Source organism: Dromiciops gliroides, chromosome 3 (genome assembly GCF_019393635.1).
Source record: "Dromiciops gliroides isolate mDroGli1 chromosome 3, mDroGli1.pri, whole genome shotgun sequence".
Taxonomy (NCBI): Eukaryota; Metazoa; Chordata; class Mammalia; order Microbiotheria; family Microbiotheriidae; genus Dromiciops; species Dromiciops gliroides.
In genome coordinates this window covers 609,491,510-609,512,897 of record NC_057863.1, presented here as the reverse complement: position 1 = coordinate 609,512,897, position 21,388 = coordinate 609,491,510, and the positions used below count along the sequence as shown (strand labels likewise).

Genomic DNA, 21,388 nt, shown 5'->3' with positions numbered 1-21,388 from the left:
TGCTCATATCTGAATTAGGGCCTGGGTCTTAGGTTTTTCTGTTAGCCCCTTTTCTTTTGCCTCCTACATCACCTGTACCTGCCCCAGGGCTTGGGACTGAGCTCTGGCTCCTTGAATATTTGCAAAACTAAACTGAATGATATGAATAAATGAGTGTACACTCCAGGGGCTCTGTCAGTGATTGGTGTATGAATTAAACTGAGTGACTGAAAGAGCCTGAATCTTGAACATTGGAAGAAAGTGGGAAGAAAATGATTGACATATTTCACTGGAGGAAGGGTTAAGAATGTTAATATGAGGGGCAGATAGGTGGCACAGTGGATAGAGCACCAGCCCCAGATTCAGGAGGACCTGAGTTCAAATCCAGCCTCAGACACTTGACACTTACTAGCTGTGTGACCCTGGGCAAGTCACTTAACCCTCATTGCCCCACAAAAAAAAAGGAATGTTAGTATGAATGTATGGATCACCTGGATTTGATGGAGGTGGCACCTCTGTGATCTGGAAAATTCGAGTAAAATTTTTTGGCCCTCCCTTAGTGCCAGATAACAAATTTGATTATTTTTTTTCTTTCATGGGGTATTTAAAGTACCTTATTGTAAAATTTGCATTAAGTATTTGGTCATAAGCTATATTATATATAATGATTGGAGTGACGCCACCTGCTGGAGAGTTACTATAGGAAAGCTCCACCATGAGGAGAAGGCATCTGAGGGCAAGCCATGCAGCTTTCCTTGGCATCAGGAAGTGACATTTGCTCGTGGGTACTGTCAATCAAGGCTACCAGCCAGTTAACTTGGATATGTGTATGCATGTGGATGGGATGTTCCCAGTTTCACAGGAGGCTTGTGGGATGAAGAAGGTGTGGTTCTCTCTCTGTCGTTTGGACTCTCGTGGAGATTGGAGCTAAAATGTGCTCTCCCTTTGATAGATAGATGAATCTAGGCCTCTTTCTCTCTCTCTTCACCAAATTCTTATTCTCCTTAATAAATGCTTGTGTGAGATTAAAATTGGATATTAGATCATAAATCTACCCTACTTAACCTTTCCCTTAATTTATCTCCCAGACTAGTAAATGGAAGAAGCTTCTGGTTTTCTAGATCGAGCTTTTATTGTATGGTAGTCACAAGGTGATGTTGATTAGAAGGATAGGAAAGTAGAAATACAATACAAATTGTCTTAAGTCTAGGCTTAGTCTATATTCCATATAAAACTCACCAAAAGCCGAAGGCCACCTTTGGGGAGAGAGACCGAGTCAAGCTCATGTTGTTAACCGAGAGCTGGGCCGAGTCAAACTCCAGTCCGTGTCTGTCTGTGCAGCGCAGCCAGGAGACCAGCGGAGCAGGAAAAAAGGCCCCACTTCCGTTCTCTCCTTGCCTTTTAAGCTCGCACCCCGGAAGTCGAGTGCTCAGCAGGCAATCTGGCCTGTGTCGCAGGCGGACTGGTGTGCGTAGCTCATGCTGTTGGTCTCCTCCCCAAAAGGGTGGTCCTAAAAAAAAAACTGGCATCTCTCCATTATCTAACCGACTGTTAAAACTTTTTACCACATTCCCCCCCTTTGTTCCTCAAGAAACAAAATATTTCCTTGACGGAACAGTAAAAATAATATAATAACTATTGCTAACTAATAATATGTGAACAACAATATAGAAAAGGAAGAGAGGAAAGTTTTGTCCAGAGGGGCGATTTTTATTTTTGTCCTCATGAACCGACGCTTTGACATTAGTCTTGCAAAGGGAGAGCCTCTGCAGAGAGTACATGTTACAGATAGTGTATATTATAACAGAAAGGAGATAGTAAAAACTAATAAAGCAAAACAGTTCATATAAAGTCTCTGAGTTCTCTTGTCTTCTTGAAGTGGTAAGATGTCATCAGGAGGAAACTGGATTCTGGTCTGGAAAACTGGATTCTGGACTCTGGTCTGGATTCTGGTCTGGAAAAACTGGATTCTGGACTCTGGTCTGGAAAGCTGGATTCTCTTCTTTAACTGTTTGAATTGCTGTATTTTTACTAAACCTTAGCATAGCATTGTCAATGATCAAATTAATAAATTCCATTACACTTGGAAGTCTAACTCTTGCTAAAGCTTATAATTTATTGGCGACCACTCATTGGATATTTTAGACAGACTAGAATTTTAGCCTCCTTACATATATATAATACTATAGATATATTTTATGCATTTCTGAGTTTCTAGACTTTTCCTGCATCATCTGCTGGCCTTCATGCATCATCTGTGGATTTCACAAAACTGCCCCCAAATTCCCATTTAATTTCTTATGCCAACTCATGATATATTGAAAGCACAATGGGGAAAATCATAATGTGGAAGTGACAACTGTATTTCTTATTTATTCTTTTTTTTTTGTGGGTAATGAGGGTTAAGTGACTTGCCCAGGGTCACACAGCTAGTAAGTGTCAAGTGTTTGAGGTCGGATTTGAACTCAGGTCCTCCTGAATCCAAGGTCGGTGCTTTATCCACTGAGCCACCTAGCTGCCCCCTTATTTCTTCTTTTTTTTTTTAATAAATTTTTTTGGTGAGGCAATTGGGGTTAAGTGACTTGCCCAAGGTCACACAGCTAGTAAGTGTTAAGCGTCTGAGGCCGGATTTGAACTCAGGTACTCCTGAATTCAGGGCCAGTGCTCTATCCACTGCACCATCTAGCTGCCCCCCCCCCTTATTTATTCTTAAATAAATATGCATCTGTTTGAATGTTGTCTCCTCAATTAGTTTGTTTGAATTCCTTGAGGTCAGAGACTGTCATTTGCCTCTTTTAAACAATCAATCAAAGGTAAACATTTATTAAACACCTACTATGTTCAATAAATGCTTATCTTTGATTGATATAAAATCCAGTTTGACTTTTAAAGTCCTTTATAAGGTGACCTTTCCTACCTTTCCACTGTCTTCTTTGCTCCCCTCCATGTACTCTGTGATCCAGTGACAATGACATCCTTGCTGCTCCTCACATAAAACTTCATCTACTGACTTGGGGCATTTTCATTAGCCATCTCCCATGCAGAGAACTCTGTCCTTTCCCATTTCTATTTCTTGGTTTCCTTCAAGTTTCAGTTGAACTTCTGCAAGAAGCCTAGCCCAATCTTCTTTATCTTTGTGCCTTCTTTTGGGGATTTGCTCCTACTTGTATGGCTTATATATTGTTTGTACATAGTGATTTCCAGGTTGTCCCCTCCACCGCCCCCCCCTCTCCCCCTCCCCCCCCCAGCCCCCAGCACCCATCAGACTCTGAGCTCCCTAAGACAAAAGACCGTTTTTTGTTTTGGTCTTTCTTTCTCTTACCAGAGCTTGGCACAAAGCCGCAAACAGTAGGTTGTTAATAAATGCATTTTGGGGGCAGCTAGGTGGTACAGTGGATAAAGCACTGGCCTTGGATTCAGGAGGACCTGAGTTCAAATCCGATCTCAGATACTTGACACTTACTAGCTATGTGACCCTGGGCAAGTCACTTAACCCCTATTGCCCTGCAAAAAAAAAAAAAAAGCATTTTTATTTGGTTAGTTGATGACAATCAGATGCGACAGTCAAGAGATGTGAGTTGTAGTATCTTTGGCTGCTAAATGTGTGAGCCTGGCCAAGTTATTGATCCTCAGAGGAATGGAATTGGAGGAGATAATCTCTCAACCCCCTTCTACATCTGTGTTTTAGAGACCCTATGCAACCCTGTGGGATACATTTGTGCAAAATGAAATATTACAATTTGTCAAGCAGGTATAGGCTCAAAGAATTTCCAATCTGGGAGGGAACTTGGAGTTTCTCTACTTTAAGCTTGCCATTTTTCAGAGCAGATTGAGGCCTAGAGAGGGGAGGGAATTTAAGGGTTGCATGATGTTCTGTGGGCCTCAGACCACCTTTTGTCAGCTAGGCAGGGCAGGGCAGGGCAGAATCCCTGGGCTCTTTGGAGTGGCAGGCAGATGTGAACCCTTATTACTAGTTTGATCTTGGAGAAGTTACTTGGAAGGTTAAGTTTCCCTGTACCAGGTCTCTAAGCAAAAGCTGAATGAGCTCTTGTCCTGTTGAAGTCCCTTCTAAGCCTGCAATTCTCCAATGTCTTCACTGAGCCTCAGTTTCTTCATCTTTAAAACAGGCACATTAATACTTACACTTGTTTATTCACAGAATTGTTGAGGAGAGATTGTTTTGCACACCCGAAAGCACAGGATTGTCAATAATTACCACCACCTTTTTACAGCCCAGAACCTGAGAGGCTCCTGGGCCTTGTGTGACACCATGGAGTCAGCACCAGAGGCTATATGAGCACTTAGGAGTTTTCCCCCAGTAGAGGCATTCCAATTTTTTATGCCCACTTTCTGGAGGTGGAAGATGAGGCCCAGAGCAGTGAGCTGCCTCGCCCAAGGTTCTTAGTGAGTTAGTGGCAGAGGCAGCACTAGGACCCCCGCACTTCTGCCTCCCAATCCTGACTTTACTATTCCGTGTGGAGGACACACTGAAGATCTCTTGCACCACGTGATTTCTGACAGGGCAGGCAGGAGGTTCCCGGCAGAATGAGCAGCACAATATCCTTTTTTTTTTTTTTTTTTTTTTTTTTTTAGTGAGGCAATTGGGGTTAAGTGACTTGCCCAGGGTCACACAGCTAGTAAGTGTTATGTGTCTGAGGCCGGATTTGAACTCAGGTACTCCTGACTCCAGGGCCGGTGCTCTATCCACTGCGCCACCTAGCTGCCCCACAATATCCTTTTTAAATGGAAAAAAGTTAATTTTTTCCCACAGGTATCAAAACATTCACATACAAAGAGGCACAGGGTAGAAACAAGAAATTCGATCACTTGTTCTTTTTTTATTTTTTGCGCAGGGTCACACAGCTGGTAAGTGTCAAGTGTCTGAGGTCAAATTTGAACTCAAGTCCTCCTGAATCCAGGGCTGGTGCTTTATCCACTGCACCCACTTATTCTTTAATTGCACATTTTGAAAGGGAATTGAACAGCAAGTGATATGATGCCTTTCAGGGCTTTTCAGATTAGAATGTAAACAAAAGTAAATCCTCCTTTCCTATTCTCCTCACCACCCCACGGCAACAGGAATCCCTCTAGGTTTGTTCCAGGGGGAACTAGAAAATTCCTCTTTGAGTTAAGTAAAGATAGAGTCAGTTGACTGCAGTGTTCCTGTCTTTGAAGCAAAAACCAAAATGGCAGAGTCACAGACATTGGTGTTGTGCCCTTGGGACACAAGGACTCAGTACACTTCCTGGAGTTTAAGGGTCCAGATTTTCCTGTTTGCAATAGTTGGAGAGAATGTAGGCAGGGTAATAATGAGACCATAAACAGAGTCCCCTGACCACTCCAACAAATCTGGGACTCCCAACATTGTCACCTAGGAAGAAAGAAAGAACAAGCTATGACCATTATATGTCACCAGCTATTAGACTCTGAACCACCATGGGGAAAGAAATACTCCATCTGGTCCATTATCCTGATCAGATAGGTAAGAGGATTGAGCCTCAGAGAGGGAAAGTCATCTGCCCAGGGCTACATAGTAAGTTCATGACTGATCCAAGGATTACAACCATTTATATTATATCTAAAACTGTGCTACCTAAAGAGATAATAGCTGGAATTGATGTACTGCTTTACCTGTTAACCTCATTTGATTCTCAGAACAATCTTTGAGAAGGTGTTATTTGTCCCCATTTTACAGATGAGGAAACTGAGGCTGAAAGAGGTTTCGTGACTCCTTCAGAATCATAAAGTGTCCAAAACAGGATTCAAACGCTGATATTTCTGGTTCTAAGACTGCTTCTCTATCCATTAGATGACCTATCATGCTCCATAGTGATATAGAAAAGACAGATGTATTATAATCTGAAGACTTGCTTTTTATTCCAGTTATTTTCTAGCCATGTGATCTGAGCCAAGTGAAGAGGACTCTTCTTGATCTTCAAATGGAGGTAATAAATAATGCTTTCAATAGTTCATTTTACCATGACTTTGTAATGCCCCTTCCTCTCTGGGTAGGAAGAATGCTTTTTGGGAGAGTCAGCATTGATTTAATATTCTCTATTTTCTTCTTTGTTATAGAGATGTTGTTTCTCCCTAAAGAATGTAAATTCTGGGGCAATTAGGTGGCAAAGTAGATAGAGAACCAACCCTGGAGTCAGGAAGACCTGAGTTCAAATCTGGCCTCAGACACTTGACATGTACTAGCTGTGTGACCCTAGGCAAGTCACTTAACCCCAATTGCCTCACAAAAAAAAAAAAGAGAAGAATGTAAATTCCTTGAGGACAGGAACTTTTTCTTTTTGTTTTTTATGTTGGCAATAGCCTGCCCCACTCCCACCCCATATTTCTTTCTCTCCCAGAGAGCTATCTTTGATGATATTTAAAAAAAATTTTTTTTTTTTTAGTGAGGCAATTGGGGTTAAGTGACTTGCCCAGGGTCACATAGCTAGTAAGTGTTAAGTGTCTGAGGCCAGATTTGAACTCATGTACTCCTGACTCCAGGGCCGGTGCTCTTTCTACTGCGCCATCTAGCTGCCCTTTGATAATATTTTTTAAAGAAAAAAGAGGAGAAAAACAATATCAGATAAATCAAAAGATCAATCCGCCAAAGGAATTTGAGCATTTCTCACGTCTGGGAAAAGTTGTGGACAACACTTCCATCATGGCTCCTAAAAAGTTCCTATAAAGTGCTGTAGGTGTGTACATGGTGGAAGGGTTCCTCCCAAACCAGGGAACTAAGAATCATACTGGGAAATAGAAGAAAAACCCAGGCAAGGGGTTTCAGAGCGGTGTTGTCAGCCTTAGATAGAAACACATCCCCGTGGGCTGCATACAGACTTAGAAAACCACAAATGAACGTGATCTATGTTGTAAATTTCATAGATCGTGGGCAGCTCCATGAGTGTGATATACTCTGCTTTGGGGGATTTTTGGACTTGCATCATATCTCCACGGTTTGGAAGAGTCTTTCCCATGATCATGGGAACCATGAAGGCTACTTACCTTTGTGTTTTCTGTTGGCACAGGAGAGGTCAAATGTAGGTCTCCATCTTCTGGCCATGTCTTGAAAAAGGCATATACAGCAGATTCCTTTGTGGTGTACCTGCAGAAGACAGTCACCACAGACTTATCCATTAATGGAAATATTCATAAAGTACTTAACCTATCGGAGTCTGTTTGCATGGATAAGTCCATTATTTGGAGGGTCATGTGCCTAGAACTTAGGAAATCCTTTTGAACTTAATTTTTTTTTTCTTTGCAGGGCAATGGGGGTCAAGTGACTTGCCCAGGGTCACACAGCTAGTAAGTGTCAAGTGTCTGAGGCCGGATTTGAACTCAGGTACTCTTGACTCCAGGGCCGGTGTTTATCTACTGTGCCACTTAGCTGCCCCGCCCATCATCTTTAAGGTAGGGCTGTCACTCACCTAGAACAAATTCTATCAAGGCTTGTATTAGAGCAGGGGCTCTGCTCCTGGGGTCCAGGTACCCCCATAGATTGATTGCAAGGGGTGTGTGACTTTGGATAGGAAAAAAATGCATTCACATTAGAATAGAATTGGTTCTTTGTCATCTGTGGTATTTATTTTTGTACATTTAAAACCATTATTCTTAGAGGGGGTCCATAAGCTTCACTGGATGGCCAAAAGTGTTCAGAGTACAAAAAGGCCAAGAACCCCCTAGTCAGACCAAGATGCCAGGATTTGCTGAATCCCTTGTTGGTTTATGAACAAAGGGAAAGCAGGAAGCTTCTGAAGATTGCTGGGCTCAGGAGGGAAGGGATCATGGGGAGGCTCTGTTGGGTATAGGGTATAACAAGCCATATCTGGATACAAGAGAGATTCTCACCTGGGGTAGAACAGTAAACCTAGTGACCCCCAAATGCAGAGGGAGGCAACTTACCAGACAGTGGCATTGATGTTCTCAGTGGTGCTGATGTTCTCCATTTGCGCCCTCCATGGCCTAGAAGCATAAATCCCCTCCCCATTAGTTTTCAGCCAGCTCCCCACAGAACGGAGCTTTTCTTCAAAGATGGGGGAAATGATTCCATCTTTTGTTGGCCCAATATTGAGCAGATAATTGCCTCCAAAGGCCACAACTTGAATTAGTTCCTGGGAAGAAGAGAGAAAGAAACAGTGAAGTGGCTCACCTATTAACAGTGATACCAAAAACATTGTTCAGAAACTCAGAAATCTTAATAACAATAATAACAACCAGCACCACCACCAAACAGAATTGGGCATTCTCACAGAGGTCAGACTCACATAGTCAAAAAGGCCTTCAAATTCAGGTCTAGGAGGATTCTTAGATCAAAGAACTTTTGATCTGGAAGGAACCTCAAGGAAACACATTAAGTATTTTTCAAACTTCTACTATATGCCAAGTACTGTGATAGGCACTGCAAATACAAGAAGGAAGAAGAATAAGGGATGCTAGGTGGTTCATTGGATTGACAAAGGGCCTTGGGGTCAGGAGGACCTGAGTTCAAATCTGACTTCAGACACTTATTAGCTGTGTGATCCTGGCAAAGTCACTTAATCCTGATTGCCCAGCCCCACACCCCCAAAAAAGAAATAAAAAGAATGACACAATCCCTACTCAAAAGTAATTTCTACTACAAAGGAGAAGATATAAAATTAATATATATCATATATAACATTAATATATACATTATAAATTAAAAATTAATGAATACAACGATAGAGAGTAATTTGGAAGGGAGGGCACAGGGGGTCAGAAAAGGCTCCATGGAGAAGATGGTGTCAGAGCTTAGAAGACTCTTAGAAGCCAGAATGTCAGAGTAGGAAGAGAATCCAGAATTTCTGAGTTGGGAAGACTCTTTGAACACAGAAGGTCACAAGAGGAAGGGACCTTAGAACTCACAATGTCAGAGGCTTAGGTAGAAGATTATTTCAAGACAGAGTCTGAGCTAGTCCATTCTCCTAATGGCACAGCTGAGAAAACATATCTATGTAAGGAACAGATTGTGTAGCTAAGACCTGAACCCTAGTCTCCTGATTCCTGCCATCTTCCCACTACATCCTCCCTCTCTCCCCCTTGGTTCAGGAGATCAAAGCCAAAGAAGCTCTTACCGAAATGATTTCTACATCAGTCATAACGTCTTTGCTCTCCATTGTTCGCCGATATCCCCAGGAGTGTTTGTCAAGGGTGGTGCACATCTCCCACTTGCGTTTTGGGAGAGTATCTGGCTTGTACTTATCATAACAGGTAAGGTAGCCCCCATGATTACAAGGATTGCCCATACCCCATCGATCATTAACCACAATTTTATCCTAAAAGAAGAAACATAGAACTGAGTCACCAGGGATGAAGCCACATGGATTCCTTTGTCTATAGCTATAAAGGCAAATTGACTGGGTTTTCTTGGCTGACTTTGCAATTCAAGAATGTATTCTGCTAAGCAAGGGTAAGCAAGCACTATTTATTCCTTCCCTGTTCCTCATATGACAGGGAAGCACAGCCCTTCACCATGCTGTGGTGCCCAGACTTGGACATGATCTTCGAGGTGAGGTCTGCAGAGTACCAAACAGTGGGCACATCACCTCCCTATTCCTGGAAGCTCAGGCCTCTTCATGCAGCTCAAGACCTCATTTGTTGTTTTTTTTCTCCCTTACATCACATTGCTGACTTGTGTGAATCCTGCAGTCCACTGAAATGCCCAGGTCCTTCTCAGAACAACTGTCTGTTCATCCCCCCTCTCCCTCCATCTTACACTAGTGAAGATGACAGTTTGTACCCAAGTGAAGAATCTTGTTAGAATCAGTCCAGTGCTCTGGCCTTATCAAGATCCTTCTGGATCTGGTCATCTGGTCATGCCAGTTATCCTCCCTCCTTTTCTCCTAGACCTGTCAGGACCCATGCTATGTATGGATCCTATTTACTACCTTGTATTATAGACTGTCTTATCAATACAGAGTGCATATAGCAGGCACTGCATAAAACATCACTGGTAGACATGAAATATACATTACTAATCCATGGCACATTCAGTGACCCTTCCCCAGACCCAAAGGGGTCTTCTCACCTAAGACTCCATGCTAGGGAACAATTCTTTTCACCATCTGCCAAGGACAACATGAATGTACAGGAACTTGAATTTCTTACTCTTCCCCCAGTGCCACAAAATCCCCCCCCAGCAGCATGCTATATATGTCCTGCATTCTTGGAAAGCTTCCTTATTTCCTTCTTTTCTCTCCTGACCAATCATGGAGGGGAAGGAAGGATACCCACCTTCTACTGCCACAACCAGGCATTCACCAGTCACCTACCTTAACAGGGCTGTCATTGTACAGCCAGGCCAGGAACTCAGTGGCATTCCAGTAAGTGTCAGGGGCTTCCCATTCTCCATCAGACCAGATCAGGTCAGGCTTGTACCTGAAAGACACATGGAAGGGTCACCTGCTGGAGGAGTCTTTCCAATCTAGAGCAGCATAGGGGTCTGGGTGACCTAGCAGTGGGGCAGTAGTCAAGAGACCCAGGGTCTAGGCCCAGCTCTAGCACTTATGAAGAGCCATGTAACCTCAGACAAGGAATTTCACTGTGTGAGTCTTCTCACCCTCATCTGTAACACTGGGACTAGACTTTCCTTGCCTCACAGGGCTAAAAGCATGGATGGCAAGTATTTTGTAGAGGGGCAGCATGGAGCAGTGGTCAGAGAGCTACCTCACAGGCAAGTCCTGCCCCTGGACCATACTGGCTCTGTGGGCCTGGTAATCTGCTTCATCTGAGTTCCTCAGACACTCTCTAAGAAGATGCTGACTGCCTTGGAAAGTAAGCTCTTCCCTGGGAGATCCTTATAACCAAGGAAATGATGTACTTGGCAAGAAGAGAAGAGGGGGCTGTGAAATGATAGGATGCTAGTTCCTGAACCCATCCCCAGGGCAGCATTAGCTGGCCTACTCTAGCCCTTCATGGCATAGAAATTATTGTTCTCTTGGAGGTCTAGGAAGACCTTGACCTTATCCTTTAGTAAGGCTGTACCCAGAGCTGGGTGGAAGGACTATCCCTACCTAGGAAGATATTTTTGAAGCAACCAAAACAACTGCCTGCACCTCCCATTTCTCTAGCCCATTAAGGTTTAAAACCACACGAGATGAGATGAGTAGTATAAATTCAACAACCCAGTTTTACCGAGGGTGAAAACTGAAGGTCAGAGAGGTTCTTACCTGTTCACAAGATCATGGAGTTCTGGCAGGACCTTGGCCTTGACAAAATTCTGGGTTGTGAAGTTGTTTTCCTTGTCAGATATATAGAAGGGATGAAACCACTCCATGAGTGAGTGGTACAGTCCAAAATGAATATTCCTAAAAGGATGAAGCAGAAAACAATTATCTCAGGAGGAGGCTACTTTAGAAACACAAATAATAGTAAGAATTTCACATATGCTTTATGTAGTGTAAAGCTGACAAATGGGGACTAGAATCCAAAACAAATTTCACTTTGTAGTGGGAAGATATTGATGTTAATGAGTTTCATCAGCAAGAAATAGTTATTCTAGGATTTACTTCAAGGACTGCCTTGAATTACAGAGGAGATCAGGTCATCATGTGTTGTGTCCCAGGGATAAGCAAGTGGATGGGCCAGGTGCTCTCCTGCTTTGTTCTTAAAAGGCAAGAGAGAGGAAGGCTCCAGTGCACTGAGTGGACACCCAGGTGCAAAGGTCAGCTGCAGGAGTTGCTGAGATCTGCAGCATTGGAGGGATGCCATTTGGGAATACTGTCGGAGGTATAAGCACCCTACACTATGGAGATGGATAGTAAATTGGGACATTTCTTTTCCAACCTATACAAACACCTGTGCCTCCTTCCTCAGGCCTGTAACCCCTCACTCTCATCCCAGGCTTTCCTTTCTCCCCAGCTAGCTCCCTCCCCTTAGTGCTTTCTAGACTTTAAGAAAATTCTTCTATTCCTTCATTTACAAATGACTTCCAATATGACAGGTAAGATAGGGTCTCTACTCTAGAGAATCTTCTGTAAATAATTCCTGCTCTCCATTAGTTTAAATATAAATAGCTCAGATATTTGCTCCCACCTCCTACCTCCGAACCCCCACACTCCCTTTCTGGGGTATTCCAAAAGGTCAAAACTATTTTCATTAATGTTGAGGTGTTTTAATTTCTAAAAGTAACTATGGATCTATATATTTCACATCAACAAAAACTCCAGGGGCTCCCCAATGATTTTTAAGAGTGGAAATGGGTCCTGAGACCAACAGGTTTGAAAATCACTGATGTATCATGCTCTGATGTTAAGTTCAGAATTTCTTTTTTTTTTTCTTTTTAAATTTTTTTTTGCTGGGCAATGAGGGTTAAGTGACTTGCCCAGGGTCACACAGCTAGTAAGTGTCAAGTGTCTGAGGCCAGATTTGAACTCAGGTCCTCCTGAATCCAGGGCCAGTGCTTTATCCACTACACCACCTAGCTGCCCCCTAAGTTGGGAATTTCTAATGCTGTGTGTGGGTAGCAATTACTCAAACTCTGAAGGCCCTGAGCCGGGCCTAGGAGGAATGGAAGGATTTCCTCTAGAAGGAAAACTTCAGCACTTGGATTCACTTACTCCACCCTCCTCAACTCAAATTCTAATTTTTCTTTAGCTCTGGATCAAGGGTGTGTCTATGTGAAGTGTCCTGGTTTGAGTGGGTATATTGGGGCAAAACCTAGTGAGTAAAAAATGAATGGAGGGGCATGTGATAGACAACTACCCAATCAGAATCATGGAACTGGAATGCCAGAAAGGATTCTTCAGCACCAGCTAGTCCAACTCATCCAGGAAAAGACTCCCCCCCAAAGAACTATGGAGTCTGAATGCAGATTGAAGCATACTACTTTCACTTTTGTTGTTGCTTTTGTTATTGTTCTTGTTTATTCTCTTGCATTTTTTCCCCTTTTGTTCTGATTCTTCTCTCACAATATGACTAATGTGGAAATACGTTTAACGTGCTTGTAATGTATAACCTATATCAAATTTCTTGCTGGCTTCAGGAGGAGGGTGGGAGAAAAATTTGCAACTCAAAAAAATATCTTTACATGTAATTGGGGAAATTTTAAAAATAAAATTAAAGCTCAAAAGGAAGGAAGAAAGAAAGAAGGAAAGAAAGACAAAAAGAAAGAAGAGACTGCCCACCATAATACAGCCAACAAGGTCATCTAGCCTCTGCTAGAAGACCTGGGAGGAGGGTTCACCCACCCTTTGGAACACAGCCCATTCCACTGAAGAATTGCATGAGCAGTTTTTGCTGCCTCATCACACTGCTGATGCACAGTGAGCTGTTCCAGGCCTTTTTCAGAACTATTGACTGTGCCTCTGAATTACTTCCCTAGCAACAGAGAAGCCCCTAGGCTGACAGATCCTGTGTCCCATTTTGGACAGTTCTATTCACCAGCCAATTGCCACTTGTAACTTGGTCGTCCTTGGCTTTGGACAAACTGCTAAATCTCAAGCAGGACCAAGGACAGGACAATGCTCAGTGACAGTGAGGTCACTCTGAAGATTATCCCTAGTTACTTGGGAAGGCAGAAGGGGTAGGTAAGCTGAGGAAATTTGCAAGGGCAGTGAAGTGCTGACAAACAACAAACACACTCACTTCTCTCGGAGGGCAGGTCCCAATTCACCCACCAGATCCCGGTGGGGTCCGACATCCACAGAATTCCAGTTCCAAGATGTATTGCTGGGCCAGAGTGTATAGCCTTCATGATGCTTGCTGGTCAGGACCACATACCTGTGGAAATCAAAGCCATGTTGTGAATGCTTTCTTCCAGCTCCAATTCTTTTGCATTTACTCCTCTGTGTACATACATCCTGCCCCAGGGAAAGGCAAGCTCCTTAAGGGTAGGGGCTGTGGCATTTTGGCCTTTGAATGCCCAAGGCCTGGCATATAAATGCTTATTGGAATAAATTAAATCTGCAAAAAGGGAAGAAGTCATCAGAAAAAATACAATAATCAACTGCTGGTTTTCTGGCCTTAGGAAGTTTAAAAACACCATTCTGAGATGGGGACTACAGGCTCCACCAGGTTTGCCAAGGGGTCCAGGGCATGAAAAGGGTGAAGAACCCCCTTTCCTACACCCATGTGAGAACAGCAATAGCTGATGCTTACAAAATGCATGCAAACCTTGCAAAGCTGTGTACATGCATTTTCTCATTAGAGCCCCACAGCAACCCTGGGAGGCGAGGGCTCTCAGGGCTCTCAGATCTTATCCCATTTATCCAAATCCATGCTCCTGCAGAAATCATCTCAGATTGACAGCCTGGACAAAAGACCAAAAGAAGAAACCAAAAATATCTAAATATCTAAAATATCTAAATATCACAAGCTTCCATTATGTTAGTTTCTAGGTCACAAAACTGGTCAGTTTCCCCAGGTGGTCACTGAAGTCACTAACTGGTCTGGGGAATGTTAGGGAGCTCACTCACTGTTTTGGGATCCCCAGAGTGATTTTACTCAGTCTCAGGAGGAGCTGCCTGAATTGCACATTACTTCTCCATAACTGCATCTCTAGGACTGAAGGCAGCCCAGCACCTACTAGGAGTTGAATACATGCTTGTTAATCCAAGGCAACAAAGCATTTAAGTGTCCTCATTGCTGATATAAGAACAGAGATACAAGTAAGGAGCTTACAACTCCATCAGTGACACAATATTCAAACACCTGCATACCAAATAGGAATATGGAGATTTCTAATGGACCTCAGAGGCCATGTGGAAACTGAAATCCAGGGAGGAAATTAAATGACTTGGCCAAGTGATGCAGGTCAAGTCAAACCTATTTTTTACAGATGAAAAAAGTGAGACAAAAAAAAAGTATCTCAAGGAGGTCCATTGAATTGATGACCTACTATGTGTCAGGCACTGGTCTGGCCACTGTGGATACACATGCAATCAGTAAAACAATCCCTACTCCCAAGGACAGGACATTGCATGCTAACTCATAATAAGCCCTTTCCCTCTCAATGCTTCTTGTTCCCAGGGGATTGTTTTTGTAGTTATTTGTCCTTAGTTCAAAGACAATCATGACATCAGGGAGATGATGTCATGACTTGCAGTGAATTGGATTGAAGTGAGGGAGGGCTGGGCAAGGTCATCCACCTCACTCTCTCCTCCAGAGCCATCTGGGTCCAGCAACAAGATATACATCAGGACAACTGGAGATGGTCCCCTCCTGGGGATGTAAAGTAGTGGATTCTTAAATTTAGAATTCAGAAAATCGTTAGATTCAAATCCAGTTACTGTGTGATCCTGGTTGAGTCTGTCAATAAACAGTTATTAAGTACCTACTATGTGAGAGACATTGTTCCAAGTGCTGGGAATTCAAAGTGGGGAAGTTACTTAAACTCCCTTGGCCTATTTCCTCAATTGTAACAGGGAGATAAAAATATGGTAAGAGTGGTGAAATGTATAAAGAGGTCTTAGCCACATGATAGGAGTACTGAAAGAAGAAGCCAGGGGTGGAGATAGGATTTAAACTCTGATCAGGCGCTCCCTGCCCTAACTCTCTGCCCTTCCCAGTAACTCCGGGTGGGAGGCAGTACAGCTTAGTGGAACAGCCCAGGCAAGTGCTAGGTTTGAATTCAGCCATCCTGGGCCAAAGCTCCCCACCCGCACCTTCCACATGTCTCCGGGTCTGTTTCCCCATCTGCATCCTGGGATCGGGCTGGCCCCGCTCTGGTCTCACCTGGCTCCGGAAGCCTCGAAGATTTCCGCCCACTTTTTGGGGTCGTAGAACTTAGCCCCAAACTGGGGTCCGAAGTCGGCGTAGGAGAAGCCAGGCGGGTAGTTCTGGCTCATATAAGCTTCATAGTCTGGGTCTTTTTCGCCCTTCCAGAAATACCAGAACCACTCGCTGCCCCAGGCAGGTACCGAGTACACGCCCCAGTGCAGGAACACTCCGAACTTGGCCTCGTCATACCAGGTGGGCAGCGGCCGCGAGTCCAGGCTCTCCCAGTCCGGGGTGTAGCGATCCGCCAGGGCTGAGGCGCCCAGCAGCAGCAGGGTCAGCAGTCCCAGCTGGACAGCTCCCGCCATGGCTGGGTTCAAGTCTCCACTGCTACAGGTGAGTCCCAGGTAGCCTCTTATGGATGCACGGGGGAAGCCCCGCCCCCGATCTCGGGTTCCACCTCCTCTCCCCGTGATTGGCCAAAGAAGGAAAGCTCGGGAATCAGCTTGGACTCAGTGGACCCGGGAGGCGAGCCTGGAGGAAGGCTGTGGGTATAAGGATAATGAGGAGAATGGTAATAATGAGACTGCTCAGTGGAATCGGAATCTAGGTCACCCAGTTTGGATTCTGTCTGGGACTCTCGCTAGCCGAGTGACCCCCTTAGGTAAACTATGCAACTTCTCCCTTGGTTTCCTCATTCTAAGAGAGGTTGTCTCCTCTTAGATGGCTCCTGCCCTTAACGTGTTTGGGGAGCGGTTGTCATCATCTTCTGTGACCCTGGGCAGATCATTTGATTTCTCTCGACCTCTGGCTTTCTTTCCCCCCTTCTCTGTAAAAGAAGGTTTTAATAGGTCATTTCTTCCAAGGTTGTTGTTAGGATCACATGATATTTGCAAAGCACGTTGAAAGACTGGGGATTAGATGAAAGAGGGAGACCCCAAGGGAGACTTGAGTCATAGAAGGACCGCAAGGGCAAAAAACAGAGACCCTGACATGTCTTCATTCATTCGTTCACTCATCATACTTGATTGTTGCCTCTTTTGCGCAGTGAGAAATAAGGGGATACTTTTGGGAACAATCGCATATTGAGAACACATATTGAGAACTTTTCAGCTCACTGAAGATTGCATAGCAGAAAGTTCGGGGGTTAGAACGGGGCTGCAGAAAGCACCTAAAACTAAAAAACTAAAAAACAAAAAAAAGTTTAGAAAACTAAACGTTTTCACAGGGCACTGACTATTAAAATGGAAGATGATTTCTTCTGTTTCCATGACTTTTTTTTTTTGTGAGGCAATTGGGGTTAAGTGACTTGCCTAGGGTCACACAGCTAGTAATTGTTAAGTGTCTGAGGTCGGATTTGAACTCAGGTCCTCCTCAATCCAAGGCCAGTGCTCTATCCACTGTGCCACCTAGCTGCCCCCATGTTTCCATGACATTTTGGTACTGGGGAGGGAAATCACATGATGAGGGTACTTCAGGATTTTGTGGCAAATGTTCCCGGAGGAAAGAATAGCTGCTACCCATCTTCTGGCTGAGAGGAAGTGCACTCAAGTGCAGAATTGTGGACTTGAGTAAGTAGCTGAAATCATGTGGCAAACTTTAAAAAAGTGATTGAAACCTGGAGTTTAGATATTAGGTTTAATAAATCAATTGTGGACAACATAGTTATCAAAGTAAAAGTGATTTTTGGTTTCTGAATGGGACGGATGGAGAATGCCAAAATTGGCAAATAAATGGAATGGTGCTTTTGTGTAGCTAATTTGGAGAGGTATTCGGTTATTATTATTTTTATCACTGTTCATCTGTTTAATCCATGTCATTAATCTGGTAAAAAATTTAGTGTTTATGCATGTTAATTCACCGTTGTCTGTTAGTGTTATAAATTAATTATCTCTTCGATTTGGCAAATCATAAATTAGGACTATTCCATAATGAAGACTTTTGTCTGGAAAACAAAATGTTCTTCTGGTTAATAACTTTAAAATATTCAAATTATGTGCAATAGACTGTCTATACTGGATTTAAATGGTAAATTCGGCAGTTTTTTCCCCCCTTAGAAATCTAAGTCATTGCGCTGTAGTCTTGTGTCTTTGGGATTATTAAAATTGTATCTTTGAATAGTGGTGATTGGGCAATTTCAAGCCCCAGGCACTTGCTTGCAAGACTTCTACTTATAATTCTGGTATGAAGTACTCTGAAGTCCCCTTCCCTGAAGGCCAACCTGTGTGTAGGAGACAGGATCAGGAAAGTGAATAATTTAAAAACAAAAAAATTCAGCCATAAACGAACCTTGGCATTCCCCCCCTAGACTGCATGATGCCTGTGCAGAGAGATTTGATTTTCAGAAGTACCATCTGATTCTGGGGGATGCCTGGGAAATTTAGAACAAGGTCTAATAGGTAGAAATGATGCACCTCTTCAAATTTTGTGAAGCACTTTATGTATATTAACTCAGTAGATCTTCACAAACACCTTGTGAGATAGGTTCCCTTATTATATCCATTTTTCAGATAAAGAAACTGAGACACAGAGAGTCAAAGTGATTTGTCTAGGATCACACATTTGGGATCTGAGGCAAATTTGAACTGAGGTTTTCTAGGGTCTAGTTTCTTAAAATATGGGTTACAACCCTGTATGGGATCACATAACTGAACGAGGAAGTCGCTGCAGCCTTGGTCCTGAACATACAACACACACACTTTGCACTGCACATACCATCATGGGGTTGTGTAAAAGTTTCTCAGTAAAAGGGATGTGAGTGGAAAAAATTGCAGAAGCTCTGTTCTAGAATTAAAGTGCTGCGTTCTATCCACCAGGCCACCCAAAATTAGAATGTGTAACTTTGTTCACCTCCCAAGCAGAAGAATCATTACTTAATCTTAATAATAATAAGCTAGTTAACATTTATGTAGCAATTTAATACTCATACATTGCATTCTAGTATGTGTGTATACTATACATAGACTCACATACCACATACATGTACATATACACATATATGCATACATACATGTTACAGGGATATTCCAATAAATATTTAACAACCGGGCCTCTAGGAAAAAAAGAAGGTAAGATGGTACACTTTTAAGTTTAATCTGCATTATTAATGTTTTCGCTGTCACTTCCTTAAATCTAAACAATTAACAAAATGATAAATCAAGCCCTGATTTATAGCATTTACCAATTTCTGAGGTGTCATGCCCACACTAAAAATTTGCATTCTTTTTGTGGGGCAATGAGATTTAAGTGACTTGTCCAGGGTCACACACCTAGTAAGTGTCAAGTGTCAAAGGCCATATTTGAACTCAGGTCCTCCTGAATCTAGGGCTGGTGCTTTATCCACTGCATCACCTAGCTGCCCCGACTCACTGAAAATTTAACAGTTAGCTCAACTAGCCCATCTGAATTGGATTCACCATACCCTGTTAAAAAACATGAATGCTTTTGTTTTTGTTGCTATTTTTATAAATTCAATTTTATTTTATTAAAAGGTATTCCAAATTCTTTCCCATCTTCCCTTCTACCACTCTTTGAAAATATAAGAAAAACAGGGGCAGCTAGGTGGTGCAATGGATAAAGCACTGGCCCTGAATTCAGGAGGACCTCAGACACTTGACACTCACTAGCTGTGTGACCCTGGACAATTCACTTAACCCTCACTGCCCTGCAAAAAAAAAAGAAAAAAGAAAAACAAAAGCAATTACAAATTTGTATAGTCTTACAAAACAAATTCCCACATTAAGCATATTTTTTTAAGAAGAAGAAGGAAAAGAAAAAAGGAAAAATGTGCTTCAATCTGTACTCTGAATTCATCAGTTCTCTATCATGAGTCCTTTGGCATCTTGGTGGTGTTGATCAGCGAGAGTTGCTAAAATTTTGAAGTTAATTATCTTTACATTATTGCTCCTGTATAAATTGTTCTCCAAGTTCTGCTCACTTTGCTTTCAATCAGTTCATACCAGTCTTCTCAGGTTTTTCTGAAACCATTCTCTTCATCATTTCTTGCAGCACAATAGTATTCCATCACATTCATATACCATAACTTGTTCAGTCATTCCCCAACCAATGGACAGCCCCTTAGTTTCCAACTCTGTCACCACAAAAAAGAAATGTTATAAATATTTTTGTATGTAAAAGATCTCTTTGGAATATAAACCTAGTAGTAGCATTGGTGGGTCAAAGGGTATGCACAGTTTAATAGCTTTTGGGGCATAGTTCCAAATTGCTTTCCAGAATGGTTGGACTAGTGAATAGCTCTACAAATAGTGCATTAGTATCCCTATTTCCACACATCTTTTTTGTCATCTGATGGGTGTTAAGTGATGCCTCAGAGTTATTTTAATTTGAATTTCTCTAATTATTGGTGATTTGGGGCATTTTTATATGGATATAGACAGCTTTGATTTCTTACTCTAAAAATTGCCTATTGTGGGGGTAGCTAGGTAGTGCAGTGGATAAAACACCGGCCCTGGATTCAGGAGTACCTGCGTTCAAATCCAGCCTCAGACACTTGACACTGTGTGATCCTGGGCAAGTCACTTAACCCTCATTGCCCTGCAAATAAAATAAAAATTTTTTTAAAAATTCCCTATTCCTATCCTTTGACCATGTATGAGTTGGAAAGTGACTCTTATTCTTGATCATTTCTTTTTCTTTTCTTTTCTTTTCTTTTTTGCGGAGCAATGAGGATTAAGTGACTTGCCCAGGGTCACACAGCTAGTAAGTGTCAAATGTCTGAGGCCAGATTTGAACTCAGGTCCTCCTGAATCCAGGGCCACTGATTTATCGACTGTGCCACCTAGCTGCCCCCTATTCTTGATCATTTGACTCAGTTCCCTATATATTTGAGAAATGAGACCTTCACCAGAGAGGGGAAAAAAAAACTTGCTGCAAAGATATTTTCCCTCAGTTTCCTGCTTTTCTTCTAAGTTTAGCTGCATTGGTTTTGTTTGCATGAACCCTTTTATTTTTATGTAATTAAAATTGTCCCTTTTACCTCCTATGAACCTCTCTTATCTTTTGTTTGATCATGAACTCTTCCCTTGGTCATAAATCTGACTTGTTCCATGTTCCATTAATTTGCTTTTAATATTACAATTTATGTCTAAGTCATGTACTTATTTTGGGCTTATCTTGCTATATGGTATGAGATGTTGGTCTGTGCCTAATTTCTGACAGATCACCTTCCAGTTTTTCCAGTATTTTTTGTCAGATAGTGAGTGTTTGCCTCAAGAGCTGAAATTTTGTGATTACTGTATTCATTTACTTCTCTCTCTGTATATATATATAAACCTAATCTCTTTCACTGATGAATCAATTTCTTACCCAGTACCAACTTGTTTAGATGACAGCTTTGTAGTATAGTTTGAGATCTGTTACTGCCAGGGCCTCTTCCTTCCTACCCCCCTTCCCCTTCATTGATTCCCTTAATACCCTTGAGCTTTTACTCATTTAGATAAATTTTATTCTTTTTTTTTCTAGCTCTATGAAGTAATTCTTTGGTAGTTTCATATAACACTGAATAAAATAAATTAATTTAGGTAGAATTGTCATTTTTCTTTTCAATTTCTTCAAATATACTGTCAAGCCTCTTTTTTTGTTCATGGGTTTCAAATAATCCAATGATTCTCTCCTCAATCTATTTTCCAGGTCAGTTGTTTTTACTATGAAAAATTTTAGGTTTTTCCCCTTATTTTTTCAGTCTGATGACTTTATTTCATGATTTCTTGATGTCTAATGTAGT

The 21,388-nt window shown here is 42.3% G+C and overlaps 1 protein-coding gene across 1 annotated transcript; it reads right to left on the bottom strand.

Moving 5' to 3' along the window:
- Positions 1-4,761: 4,761 nt before the first annotated feature.
- On the bottom strand, positions 4,762-16,154 carry LOC122751180 (tissue alpha-L-fucosidase-like). The gene is made up of 8 exons (XM_043998143.1): positions 15,664-16,154; positions 13,576-13,710; positions 11,160-11,297; positions 10,263-10,368; positions 9,066-9,266; positions 7,876-8,084; positions 6,979-7,078; positions 4,762-5,350 (listed from the first exon to the last, which is right to left on the bottom strand). The coding sequence occupies exons 1-8, from the start codon at positions 16,011-16,013 to the stop codon at positions 5,213-5,215; spliced, it is 1,377 nt and encodes a 458-aa protein (XP_043854078.1). The 5' UTR covers positions 16,014-16,154; the 3' UTR covers positions 4,762-5,212.
- Between the last annotated feature and the right edge of the window lie 5,234 nt (positions 16,155-21,388).

Bases quoted from the DNA above. Each gene is read 5' to 3' on its own strand.
- LOC122751180 (XM_043998143.1), bottom strand. From the start codon at position 16,013: ATGGCGGGAGCTGTCCAGCTGGGACTGCTGACCCTGCTGCTGCTGGGC. The intron at 11,298-13,575 runs GTGAGTGTGTTT...TCATCCTTTTAG, and splicing joins GGACCTGCCCTCCGAGAGAA to GAATATTCATTTTGGACTGT. The intron at 8,085-9,065 runs GTAAGAGCTTCT...TCTTCTTCCCAG, and splicing joins CTGATGTAGAAATCATTTCG to GAACTAATTCAAGTTGTGGC.